The 12875-nt window shown below is 44.7% G+C and overlaps 2 protein-coding genes across 3 annotated transcripts; one reads left to right on the top strand and one right to left on the bottom strand.

Annotated features, from left to right (window-relative positions):
- Window positions 1-63: 63 nt before the first annotated feature.
- On the top strand, window positions 64-9203 carry si:ch73-71d17.2 (RPA-related protein RADX). 2 transcript variants are annotated; one of them, XM_049028120.1, is made up of 15 exons: window positions 64-715; window positions 979-1130; window positions 2379-2550; window positions 2837-2945; window positions 3168-3259; window positions 3399-3524; window positions 3733-3840; window positions 4053-4163; window positions 5610-5734; window positions 5959-6098; window positions 6211-6282; window positions 6394-6452; window positions 6958-7293; window positions 7785-7937; window positions 8119-9203. In XM_049028120.1, the coding sequence occupies exons 1-15, from the start codon at window positions 70-72 to the stop codon at window positions 8241-8243; spliced, it is 2526 nt and encodes an 841-aa protein (XP_048884077.1). In that variant the 5' UTR covers window positions 64-69; the 3' UTR covers window positions 8244-9203. The 2 variants fall into 2 exon arrangements, with proteins under 2 accessions (XP_048884077.1, XP_048884076.1); XM_049028119.1 differs by having other exon boundaries at window positions 4053-4226.
- A 253-nt stretch (window positions 9204-9456) lies between these two features.
- LOC125750385 (BTB/POZ domain-containing protein KCTD21-like) lies at window positions 9457-12024 on the bottom strand. The gene has a single exon (XM_049028123.1). The coding sequence runs from the start codon at window positions 11274-11276 to the stop codon at window positions 10437-10439; it is 840 nt and encodes a 279-aa protein (XP_048884080.1). The 5' UTR covers window positions 11277-12024; the 3' UTR covers window positions 9457-10436.
- Between the last annotated feature and the right edge of the window lie 851 nt (window positions 12025-12875).

Here is a 12875-nt window from a genome sequence, read left to right as displayed (position 1 = left end):
TCGTAATGACGTACGTACAAGTAGATTGACTCCTGTGCCCCACCATACATTGATAGAGTATTTCCCACAATGCTCTGTAATGTTTTCGTTCTGGCCAAGATGGCCGCTGCAGTTTCAAGTCGTCCTGGTTGTATCTTTCAACGGACGTTATCTTCGCAGGGCAATGTCCCCTCTCATTCAGAATTCACCAGGACGTGCAGAGAGCCACTGTATCTAATATCTATTGACCGCTATATTAAAGACTTGAGTTTTGGAATACATTTTCCTCAAGCCGTTAACTCCTCGGAGAACCTGTACGATGCCACGGTGAGCGACGGTGACTGCAAATTGCGGGTCACCATTCATCCGAGTCTTAACTCATTGGTGGAAAGTAACACGCTGCGATGCGGCTGCCAGCTCCGAAATGTGACCATTTCTGTTGTCGGGGAGAGAAAGAGTCAAAGAGGCGGCTGTCAAACTTACGGGGTGGTGAACTTGGCGGTGGACTTGGATGCGGGAGAGGACGCGGCTCTCGATGCGCTTTGCGGGACCGACATAGATGCACTTCCCTGGTTCGGGTCGGATGGAGATGGTCCATGTCTCCTTCCCTTGCGGGCCCAGAGAAGCTCGTACCTGCCTTTGTGGAATAACCAGGATTACAACGGTGAGATGTGGAGAGACAGTTCCCCTGGCTCCACCTCAAACACAGATTCCGACACAGAGGAAGATATCGAAGGTAATTAGGACGGCCTAGTGCCGTTAATGAAGTTCATTAAGCGCCCATTCGTATTGTTATAATAAACTCTGTATGTTTGTCTTTTCAATGTTATATACAAGGTTGCACATAACTGGTGCACAAGTACGCATTCACCTTTATAAGCGATACGTGCGGCAGTCGATTGTTGTAACAACGCAAATGCGTAGTTATATTCCAGGTTATATACCTTTTAGACCAATCTGTCTCCCGTAACATTAATTGTTTCCTATTACATGTTGCAGATCTGCACCCCACAGTCACCATACAGAAGATCAGACAGAGCTTTCGAAGTCGCTCCCGGGTCGCCAAAGGAATCCTATTTGTTCGGATCCTTCGCAAATCTCGGCTGGTTTATTACGGCAAGTCGGAACGTAACTGTGAATGCGCCTACAAGGTAGGGTTGTCACAAAAGTACAGTTTCAAGCTCGACACCCAGGGGGAGGGGATTCTCTTAAGATTCTCTTAGGTAGTGCAATAAATAAAAAAAAAACAACGATATGTTTAGGTTGTATGAGGTACTGCCGAAAAATTCCCATCCATTTTCCAAACCAGTCAACCAAACCGCTTATCCTTCTGGGTCACGGAAGCAATGGGCACACACCATTCACTTATGCATGCACTCCTACCGGCAATTTAGTAACTCCAATTAGCCTCAGCATGTCTTTGGACTGTGGGGGGAAACCAGAGGAAACCACACAACGGGAGAACATGCCAACTCCACACACCCACGCAGAGACTCGAACCTGGGTCTCAGAGGTGTGAGGCAACAGTGTTAACCACTGCACCACCATGCCACCCCTGTATGTTCCTGTCAGTTGACCTTCTTCTAAAATGCTTTTCATAAATCTACACAATAGACCAACAATCAATTTCAATCAGTTACTGAGCCAGTTTCTTAAATATGAAACCAGTAAGCTGTCGTAAAATGCCCCCCTCCCGGCCCTCCACACATGCCGCACGTGATATGCCATTTATGAAATTCAGTAATTCTTATTTAATTCCTTAAATGTGTTGGTTGCTAACAGCATTTCGTGACAGAATCAAATTACAGAATGGAAACAGAACAGAACATTCTCTTCATCGTGGAGAAATATAAATTACTAAATGTGTGTAAGGAATGGTATTGTGTAATTTTCTTTAGCTATTAAAGCCAAGGACTTCCTTCTTCATAAACTAGTAAATTAATTATGAGACAAATAAATAGCCTATGTTCTCGTTCAGGGCTCATCGTCTACATGTCACAGTTTATCAGTTTTTTATGGGTTAAATGCAGCTTAAAGTGATAAACGTTTTCTAAATGTGCAAACGCAATGTAATATTTCTGTTGCACATTTAGATTGATGGAACTATGTCTTTTCCCCCTTCGAATCAAAGTAAAGAGTGGTGCGCGCTTCCGACAGGGGTGCAGAATTTGGCACAACAAAGGTTCGGCGATATCTGAGACTGACTTCTCAGCTTGATTTAGTTGCTTCAGATAATTTATCATTTGCCATTCCTGTCAGATATTACAACACTTTTCTCCTTCCTTGCCAATACAAAATAGTAGGATGTTAATCAGACGCCACAGAATTGTTTTCCTGTTCCTCCAGCTATATTCTGTATTCTCTTCTCTCATTAGTCTGTCTCCCTTCCCCTCCCTCAGACCGTATTGGAGGTGGCAGACCGAACTGGTTTGGCCAGCGTAGTTCTGTGGAACACGCTGTGCATAGATTGGTACCGCAGTCTTCATCCGGGACAGCTCCTTCGGCTTTCCCAGTACCGAGTAAAGGAGAGCTACCTCAGCAGGACGGGAGAGAGTCAGGAGGCGGATATAGGTATCGCAGATGCTCCATTGCCGTCTTTTCCTCAAGGAACTATGAGGGTCTTTGTAATGCAATGAATTACATAATTGATGTAAAGTGTAGCCAGATTGAACTGACTGTCGATGGCTACCACCTTCTCATGGAATAATGCAGCAAAGTCGTCAGCAGACAGGGTGCAACATATAAACGTAAACTTATTGTTTTAAAATCATGATTATGAATCTATGTGGTGCCCGCTGTTCCTTTTTATCCGAAGGCTGCTCACTTTTTGTTCCTTTTCGTGTGGTTGATCTCACAGAAATCAGTCTGAATTCCAGGAATCCCACAGCGCACATCTCTGTTATTCCACAAGCGGAGGACTTTCCACAGCTGCTTCTGCCTGATATCTCGTACACGTTCTACTGCGGGTACGGTATGACTTCCATTAGCTACAGCTCGTAAAACCTTCTGCAGAGCATACAAACGTATTTACTCCCAGCTAAACTTCACTTCCCAGTTCTTCACACCTTAAATAATTTTGAAGTAAATACCTCCTCTCCTTTCACTTAATTATTCGGTGAAGAGATTGGCCCACCAGCCCAACCAGAACATTAGATCTCTCCAGCCATGTTCCATTCAACCTTCAACAGGTTAGACCTTCTGAACTGTTCCTCTGGTACCACCTGTGATGTCATCGGCCTGGTAGTGTCCGTTGGACGTCCAGAACGTATGAAGAGCAAGGGTAAGATACATGTGTGAATCTGTGCTGAAGGATAGTTGTGTATAATCAAATAGTCAATGTGTATCAAACATCTGTTTGGCAAAATGTTATAAGGGCAGTAATAATGCTTATGTAAAAGAGATCTTTGCTATGTTTACAGAAAGTCAAGGAGCAGAATTATGGGAATATCGCTGGCTACAGTTGGAGGATGGAACCACAGACTCTCCCATCATGATTCAGCTGTTCTCCACCTCGCAGCCAGAGATACACTGCAAAATACACCCAAGTATGGCCACTCGTGCCTGTCCTTCACAGATTGACCCCAGATTCCGAATTTAAGACAAATGTCACCCATTCTATTGTCTTGGATTTTTGTAATTGCTAGTTCTTAATGAAGCTTCTTTTACAGGGATTTTCCGCTAATTATGAAACTGATGTATATCTGTCTATTCCTCTGTATTTCACGTGATTCACGTGCTTGGACTACTTCTCAGTGTCCATAGTGGTCTGTACAAACATGCAGCTGGTGAAAACTGCTGCTGACAGACTGCCGTCTTTCCAGTACCTGACCAGCACCACTTTCACCCAGGTGTACTGCACAGGTGAGGTAGCCGATGCTGCTTTTGTTTAATAGACCACCTGTGTTGAGGTATGGGATCTGTTAATTGCATTATTTCTGTCATTTCTGTGTATGAGTGAGTGAAAGTAGAATTACTGTTTGATCATTCTTTCTTGTGCAAAGCCAAATAATGTGTTTTTACGCACAAAAACAGGTTGGCTTATAGAATCTTTCATGTTTTTGTGAAACATTCAGGTTCAGGTCACCACTCTGCCATGCCCTACAGAAGACTCCGCCCAGTCCGGCGTTTCATCCAATGGGCACAGACGGTGGACGAGAGCCAATTGCTGGGCAGAGCTGTCGTGGGTGGGTTCTTCACCTATCCACCCCTCCCAGTGTCACTGGAGCAGTTCCTGAAGAGCAAAAAGGGTACTGACCTAATGTATTAACATTCCCAGTCTCTTCTTTATTAGTAGCAGAGAGAACATATAGCTGGTTATATTTAGTCTTTGGCCACTTTTCCATCACACCGGTTCCTGAACTTTTGGTACTTCAAAATAGTACCAAAGTCAAGGGTGCTTTTTGTGTTTGTTTTTCACTGGCATGAAAACTGGTCCTGGCACAGAATGACATAATCAAAAAATGAGGTGCTGTCTTTTGTACTGAATTATGAAATGTCTATTATTCTTTATTATAGGGTTGAGCATATTAATATTGCACACACAGTTCTTGCATCACATGGACTGGAATAGCTGGGTTGAGATCAGGCCTTTTGAAACATCCATACAACGCAGTCATTATTACTCTGTCATAAGAAACAAAACTTAGCAAGCTTTGCACTTTTAATGATTTTTCCTTTTTGAGATTATTTAGTGTATGTTAAATCAATTTAAAGTTTGCCACCATTGCTACTTTTGCATGAACTCTGCATGTGCTCTTTGAGTCAATAATTTTCATCCAGTTTGAGAGAAATTCAACAAAATTAGTAAGGAGGAGAACAGCAAACAAGAAATGTTCACTGAAAGCCATTTGCCTTCTGCTGTATGGAAATGTTTTGGATTCCATAGGCATGATATTGAGCAAAAACAAGTGGACTTAATTGGTAGATATATATTTGACTATCGGTTAATTTGGGTACATTTTGAATTCCTTTTTTGCTTTATGAATATTGCAGTATTTTATAAAGGACAGTAAAGGGCAGTACCGGTTTTCCAGTACCAAAAGTTTGGTTCCTGGCGCTGTAGAGAAGTGCCCTTAAACGTGCTCTAAAAAGCTCCTTAGAGGTGTGACCTGTACCCTCTCTGGGATTGTGGCAGTGTCTAATTGACACTCAGAAGACTTGTGTTATATAGAAGCACAGAGATGTGAGTGAGCTAAGCGAGGCTATCCAGCAGGGGCGGATTAATGCACAGACTAATGCCTAGACCCCTAGCAAATGTCAGGCCGTGCCCCAACTCTGGAAAAGTGTAACGGTCAAATTTACAAAATCGATCTGCCAGCCCTCCTGCCCTGTCTTGGCCAACTTTATTGCCAACTTCTCATGCTGATTAGCAGGTTATTGATGTTACGTTGCTTTTCATTGTCTCTCATTTCTCTTTGTGGCCCACCTGGGAGGAGACCTCCTACCCATGTCAGTCTTGGGTGTCTCTAAGTTAATCCGTCCCCTGCTCGCCAGCTATGTTATCACGGCCCTGAGTAAAGCAAGCTGGATAGTGAGGTACTATGGGTATGGAGAGGCCTTCCACAGCACTGTGAAGGAAGGTGGAGATGAGGGCACAGGGCGGCCCTGAGGCGTGACATTTCACTCCCCAGGCGAGCCGGCCCTCATCAGCGGGGCGGAGCTGAGGAGGGAGGCGGAGAGGCTGCAGTACAGAGAGATGCGCAGGTTCGCCGTCCAGGCCACGATCACCGCGGTGTCACACAGCGGCAAGGGAGGGGTGAGGACGTGCAGAAACGCACATGCACATGCACACGTATCCTGGCACGAGCCTGGCCTCGCTCACACGATCCACATCTGCGTTAGGCTGCCTTAATACAAATAACCTTATAGCTCTAAAATAACATTTAAAGTCTTTTGCCATCATGGGTTTTGCACCTTTTCCAGAAGACCAGCCTGCCTGCTGTCTCTGACTCTGCCGCATCCCCTACTGTGTGCCCCTAGCTGGACAACAGGGGAGCTGTTCCTGACCCGGCGACCCAGTGGATTCCCGTTATTCCGGGTTGTTCCGGCACATACCTCGAGGCCAGTTCCCCACAAACCTCCGTCAAGCTCAGTCCCAGATCTCCCAGACTGCGGGCGAGGTGAGGATGTTGCCTTCATTTAATTCGCTGGCCTGATGTCTGTGTGCCAGAGGTCAGTGCCAACGAGCTGGTCCAGCTGCTAGACTCGGTGCCGGTATCTGCGCTGCTGCAGGTCTGGATCGGGTCAGAACGGGTCAGCGGCAAAGAGGAAGCTGTTTGGAAGCGTGGAGCCACCCAGGAAGAGGTGAGTGCATGTGTGCGATTCTGTACGTCTTTATTTCTTCTCTTTCTTTGTGTATTTGTGAGTGTGTTTGTTCTTTTGCTTGATCTTTTGCTTCCCCCTTGTCTCCTACAGGTTGGCTCTGCCTCTCCGCCCCACAGAGGAATCGAACACAGAGGAGGAGGCAGACATAGGTGACTGCCTGGCTTTCTGAGTGTTTGTTCATCATCAGGATGTAAAGCAGTGCTCTTCAAATCAGGCCCTCAATTCCGAATCCATCCCTTGTTTTCAGTTCTCCCAGGTAGTTAGTTTAATGATTACTGATTCTAATTGGCCACAGAGACTTCATACCTAGCTCACGAGTAAAGGAAGGCTGGAAAATCAGCAGTGCTCGGCCCTCGAGGACCGAGATTTGAATAACCTTGATCTAAGATCTGTAATTTTGCCTATATCAACCATCCCTTGTTCTTTGTGTTTGTCTGCATAGGCTGAGTAATTTTGAACCTGGAACCCTTGAGTTCTATGAAATCGTCAGCTGCAGAAATAATATCAGTGTCAAAGCTTTGGTCATCACCAGCCGTATTGTTATCAATCACTCCTTTAACTATAAAGCATCCCTCGGTAAAATCTGTCCAAAAAGTACTGGGGAGGGATGATCAGTACTGACAGCGGCCTGTTTTTCCCTTACGTGTGAGGAAGACTTCACCTTATGGGATGCTTCTATGGAGTTCCTGCAGAAGGAGGATGATGATGATGAGGAGGATGAGGATGAGGCAGATGAAGAGCAGGCCGGCTCCATAGGGATCTTCCATCCTGCCCCCGTGGGCCTCCACACTTCCCAGTGCCCCACGCTGGGTGTGGCTCTTGCCCCCAGGGAGACCTTGCCGAGGCAGTTTCACCCCCAGAGGAGGGAGGTCCAGATGGCAGCGGCCGGCCTCCAGCCAGGCCGGCTGCAGGACACCCTCCCATGCGGCAAGCTGGACACGTTTGCACCGAGCCCTTTCTACAGCGGACACTACACACTGACCCTCAGAGGTGGGCCCTCCTCCCTTTGCTGGCCATAACTCCAGCTTCGCAAACACACTTAGCATATTGTCATTCTGATCTGCAGCTTCTCTCATAGGCGACTCTAGGCTTTTCTCCCAGGGTACGAGATGAGAGAGTCATTCATTACGGGCTATGCAACACTGAGCCACACATGTAAATTTGTTAAAAAAAAAAAAAAGGAAAGAGATTTTTTAATAATAAATTATTATTACATTTTGGAATCACTAGCACAATCCACATTTTCATTTTTTTTTTTAATTGAACTTAATATGTTCAAATAGAATTCTAATATGACCAATAGGGGGCGCAGTTGCATCCCTGGTAAAGTCACCCATAGCTTCTCTTGATCTCTTAGGACCTTTCTGTTACTAACCAAGCTTCTACGACAAACCTTCATTGCTTCTATCTTTTTTTCTAACCTTCTAACGCATCTTGCTGTCCCTAACTTTACCTCTCCTTATATCTGTCCATCTCTGCAGCTCTCACTGACAGTGTCTCGATGAACGCCCTGTTTCTCCCTGCCTCCCCTGGGAACCTGCACTGGTGCCCCTACCCCCAGCCCCACAGCAACAGCTGGGAGGACATCCTGTCACATGGAGGCTTCTCTCCATCCTCTCCCCCACCAGCACCCTGTGAGTATATCCGTAAATATCACTGCCACTGTGTCTGTAAATATCACTGTTTATCCGTAAATATCACTGCAACTGTGTCTGTAAATATCAATGTATGTCCATAAATATCACTGTCACTTAATTTCTTACGCTTCTGTGACCCTGTTTTTTTTTTTTTCTTGTTTCCTCCGTATTTGTGAAGCTGATCTGGTCGCCACGGCAACTGAACTGACCAGTAAGAGACTGCTGTGTGTACTGGAGGTATGTCAGCTGGGCAGGGCCAGGCTGGAGGTGGTGCTGACCCGGGCATTCCCAGTAAGGGACTGAATGGACGCATGTGGTGCCCACACACATGTATACACACCAGCGGACTTGTTTTATTTTTAGCTATGGAGCTAGCTATGTTTTTTACAGCACTAATCCACCTTGAGACCAGTTGTACCACTTGCCAAATAGCTGCATTAGTTAAGAAAAAAATTGTTCGATATTCAGTTGAGATTGTGCCATCTGTATCATTTTTCACGATACCTGACCTTGCGCTTGCTAAAGTTTGTTTATACACTAAAATGCACTTTCACTTTTAAAAGTTTTGTACAATTGCAGATGTTTTATTAGGATTTCTGAGGAAATTTTATTTAAAGACATTTAGTCTTTGTTGAAAGTCTTTCATTTTTCTTGGCTTTCTTAATTTTTTAATTATTTTGCAAACCTGTGGATTTGGATGCTAGCTCTGTAAGTCGGTGAACATCAGCAGGTGGAAACACAGCAGACTAACGTAAATAAAGTATTGACAGGTTGTCAGTGGGGACGAGCTGAACAGGGGTGACCTCAGTGCGAGTGAGAAAGTTCTACATGCCACTGTTACCTATAAGTGAAACGGAGATCAGTATGTAAAGCAGAAGTACCCTCATTAACTACTTAAAGAAATTCTAGACATTATTCTGTGATTACTCACTGGTAACTTAAGTAGTGGGTGTGGCCGTCAGTATTGTTAGAGTATTATGATCGGTGCAGTATTCCTCTCAAGAATGTCTAAGTACCATTTCATTACTTTTTTGTTTGTTCGTGTATTTTTCTTATCATGGGCTGAATACATCATGGGCTTTGGTTCCTGTTGGCCCAGAGGGCACAAAACCTGAGCCTTTGTACAGCATACATCCATCTCCCTGTGTGGCTGGAGTTTCACATACCAAGACTAAGTTCTTAAACCCCAAACATGCTTCTTCATTGTTGATTTGTACATGCAGTCTGATTGGATTCATCTGGAATAAAGCGTGTCTAATTTCAGTTCTTGGACTGACATTCTATCCAGGATTTTTCCTGATTTCTTCTCCCTGTGCACAATTTAATAATTATTTTTGCTTCACTGGTTGTATTGAATCTTATTAGCCCTCCCTGTCAGAACTGGTGCCGTAGATCTTAGAAGAGAGCTGAATAGATCTGTTCACAGCACTGCCCAGCAGGATCACTAGCCTGACAATTTCTGTGCCAAGCAGGGTACTCGTCATAGACTGAAATATTACATCACTCCTGCAGTTAAGATCTGTAGTTAAACTATATTTGTTTTTGTAACATATAGAGGACACATGTTCATTTACAGGTTACCTGAGATTAGACACAAACTTAAGAGTCCTTCGTTGGTGTTCTCTTCCAGACTTACTCACTTTACCAGGCAAACAGCAAGCCTTTACAGTATAGAAAGAGAAATCTTAACTCCTATTGTGCTGTTATTTTTATTAGTGGCATTGTCTGTATATCCATACAGCACAGTTGTCAAACAATATCCTTATTCAAAATTAAACTACTAATACTAAACGCTTGCAATGTAGCACGGATTGTTAGTCAAAATATTGCAGATTTCTAATGAACACATGTATAACTTTGAATACAACTTAATCATTTCGACAAACACTAAAAGCCACTAAAACTTTAGTCCACATTTAGTGATCACTGCTTAATGACACTTATTGCTATTTGCTGTCTTAAAGGCACAAATATGCCTGTTACTATAGCCCAGGGCTTCAAAGATGCTACAAAAGCCTTGTTTGTTTTTTCAGCCTACTGTCGCGGGGTGGGGTTGTAACCTAAGGGGAAGCTGCAGTAACGCTGAAGAATGAGTCACATGCTGAGTGCTAATAAAATATGGCAGTTGTATATCAACAAGGTCGGTTTGTGTGAGGGAAGACTGTGGATGCCAGTTAATAACTTTTCCATCAGGTTAAAAAGGCAAAGAATAATGTTAGGCCTACATCACTGGGTTTATCAAGCCCATTGTGGTTATCACGAATGCACAGCAATGTACTTCAAAAGCCAGTGATTCTGATTTAAAGCACAAGCGGTGGCATTCCCGTAAACTAAAGTAACATAAGGTGTCTTGGTAATGTACGTGTAAACTTTTAACGGTACTCGCTCCGCTTGTCATTCTGCACCATCAAAGGCTAATTTAATGGGACTTGAGCGGTATCAGTGAGGAGGAAGAGGAGGAGGCGTGGTCGTGCTTCACACGCGGTCGGTTTCGTTTCAGTACCGAACAAAGCGCAGGGAGCGACTATTAAGAATGTCGGAAGGGTCCGGGAAAACCGAGTCTAGGCGAAAGCCCTCCGCCAGGGCGATTTTAAGCATCTCCTCCATAAAGGTGCGAGTGTCGGGGATCCCCGAACTGGCCGACGCGTCGGGGAGCCTGGACGAGGAGGTGACTGTCAGCTCCTGATAGCGGTGCTTCTCGTACAGGTCCTGGGGCAGCTCTTCGGGTCGGGGCACCCACTCCATGCGCAGGTAATTCGGCTTTCCTTGGCTGGGCTGCGGTGCCAGAACCTTTTCCTGTGCCCGGTAGGAAAAGCGGGCGCAGAGGGACTCGATGACGGCGCAGGAGGTACAGAAAACGTTGGCGGTGTAAACGCGCACGGCGCAGGAGCGCAGCTCGTAGTTCTCGGGGCCGCGCTTGAGGTTGAAATGCAGGATGCGCACCTGACAGTCCGCGTCCGCGTTCAGCACGGCACTGCGCCGCGCGGCCCCGTGTGGCCCCAGCTCGTAGTGCCGAATTTCGTCCAGCAGCGGCCGGATTTGGAAGAAGTCCGCTTCTCGCTTGAGCAGCGCCATCTCCTTGAAGTCATCGGGTAGGTCCAAGCTGTTGGACCGCAGGTAGTTCAATATGTAGCGGAACACCTTGCCGTCTCGGTCGATGAAGAAGTTGCCCCGCCGGTCCCGTAGGAGAGGGATCTGGCCCGTGAACATCGCCCCCAGCATGGAATCCCTGCAGCGCGTCAGCGTGTCCAGGGTGGTGGTGTACACCTCGCCTCCAACATTGAGGGACACTGGGTCCTGAAGTGAATTACTGTCCGTGTTGTTCAGATTGAGCATTATGTCAGCCGGATCTTTCTATTTCCCCTTTAAAATCACAATTAGTTAACGCAGTGATTTTAGGAAGAACTATTCAAGTAGACAAAGACTAGCTGAAAAATTTACTATAAAGAAAAATATACTAATTGAAGTTCCAGACACCGACTTAAAACAAAAAAAAAACCCTGAACATTTACTTTTGAACGGCGCTGAAAGTCATTCGATAAAATGCTTTTGCGCTGCCCTCGATCCCTGTTTATCTGTATTCTCCGTACCCTCTTTTATTTAACAGACTCAGTTCATTGCATAACTGTTTTGTCGGGCTATCCGGCTCAGTGCCCAAGTTGGAATCCTAGGAGGCGCCAATAGACTTGCACGGCAGTCACATCCAGACTATTACTCAGCATTGCATCGCCTTTTCTTTTTCTTCCAATTTACCTTAAACCTCGCTGGGATATCCGGGTACTGAAGCAAGGGGCGTTTCTTTCTACATAAAGGCCTTTTGGGATCCTCGGGCAGAAAGAGCACTTTGTGGGCAGAACAATGCGCGCTTGCCCGAGCCAGCCCCACAGGATCGTCCGTGTCATTCACTCCCCACAAGCTCATTCTTGTCGCTCTCCGTGCCCTGCCAGTTCAGCTCCCCCCTGTCTGAATGTATGTTTTTTCTTTAGAGTCATGCAAAAATAATGCATCTGGATGCCGTGTTCATTGCCTTTCGGCAGCACCTGCTTTGGTACTCGCCAAACGCTAACCCCTGGGGTAATTGCGCAATAGCAGCCGAGCTGTGCTGCACATTGCAGATTTTTCCAAGATGGCGGGTAATGCTGGCAGTAGGAATTGTTGCCTTGAATGTGTAATTATTTTGCAATGTAATTGGGAATTTTGTGTCAAATTATAGGCAATCACATCCATTGTCGGGACAGGAAGACGTATACATTCTTACAATGGGGCTTTTCTGAGCGAGGAAAAAGAAGTTAACTTGATTCTCTCTGTTTAGTAGATTTAAATTATGTTGTATTTATGTTAAGTAGGTGAAAGATGAAAGGATGATGTTATAGTGATTTTATTTAAAAGGAACGTAACGTAATTACTAATTATGTGTATTCGAACTTATGGTTCTTAATAATCACTAATTAGCCTAATATTTATCTGAAAGTAAACCTATCAGTTTGAAAAAACTCTAATACAAGTACATTAGAGCTGTGTAATATAGGCCTATATGTCCATACATTTTTGATATTTCTTACAGTACATCTCGCTAAGGGCTCGCAGTATTAACAGTTTTGTACTTCATATAGCCTAATTACTTTGGAACGTTTATTAAATGACAAAGAAAATTGGTAAATCAAGATAATCAAGAAAAATATTGTAGTATCCATGTTAAGATAAGTGGATGGAATCGTTGTATTAATTAACAGCGATGTTGTGTATAAGTAAGTTTCAATTAGCTGAGTTTCTTTAATTTACTGTAAGAATTTAGTGTGAAACTTATAATCCAGGAGTATGCGTGAAGTGGTTCATCGAATTTCCTTAAATGCGTAACTTCACTAGGACAAACACATGCATAAAGGTAATTACGTTTACTATTGTGTTGAAAATACAGTAATTGAATAATTCGGA

The sequence above is a fragment of the Brienomyrus brachyistius genome, chromosome 10 (assembly GCF_023856365.1).
Source record: "Brienomyrus brachyistius isolate T26 chromosome 10, BBRACH_0.4, whole genome shotgun sequence".
In the NCBI taxonomy this organism is placed as follows: domain Eukaryota; kingdom Metazoa; phylum Chordata; class Actinopteri; order Osteoglossiformes; family Mormyridae; genus Brienomyrus; species Brienomyrus brachyistius.
This window is presented reverse-complemented; position numbering and strand designations above follow the sequence as displayed.

Coding starts and splice junctions, on each gene's coding strand:
- si:ch73-71d17.2 (XM_049028119.1), top strand. CDS start 70: ATGCTCTGTAATGTTTTCGTTCTGGCCAAGATGGCCGCTGCAGTTTCA. Junction 716..978: donor CACAGAGGAAGATATCGAAG/GTAATTAGGACG, acceptor TACATGTTGCAG/ATCTGCACCCCACAGTCACC. Junction 7,938..8,118: donor CTCTCCCCCACCAGCACCCT/GTGAGTATATCC, acceptor GTATTTGTGAAG/CTGATCTGGTCGCCACGGCA.
- LOC125750385 (XM_049028123.1), bottom strand. CDS start 11,276: ATGCTCAATCTGAACAACACGGACAGTAATTCACTTCAGGACCCAGTG.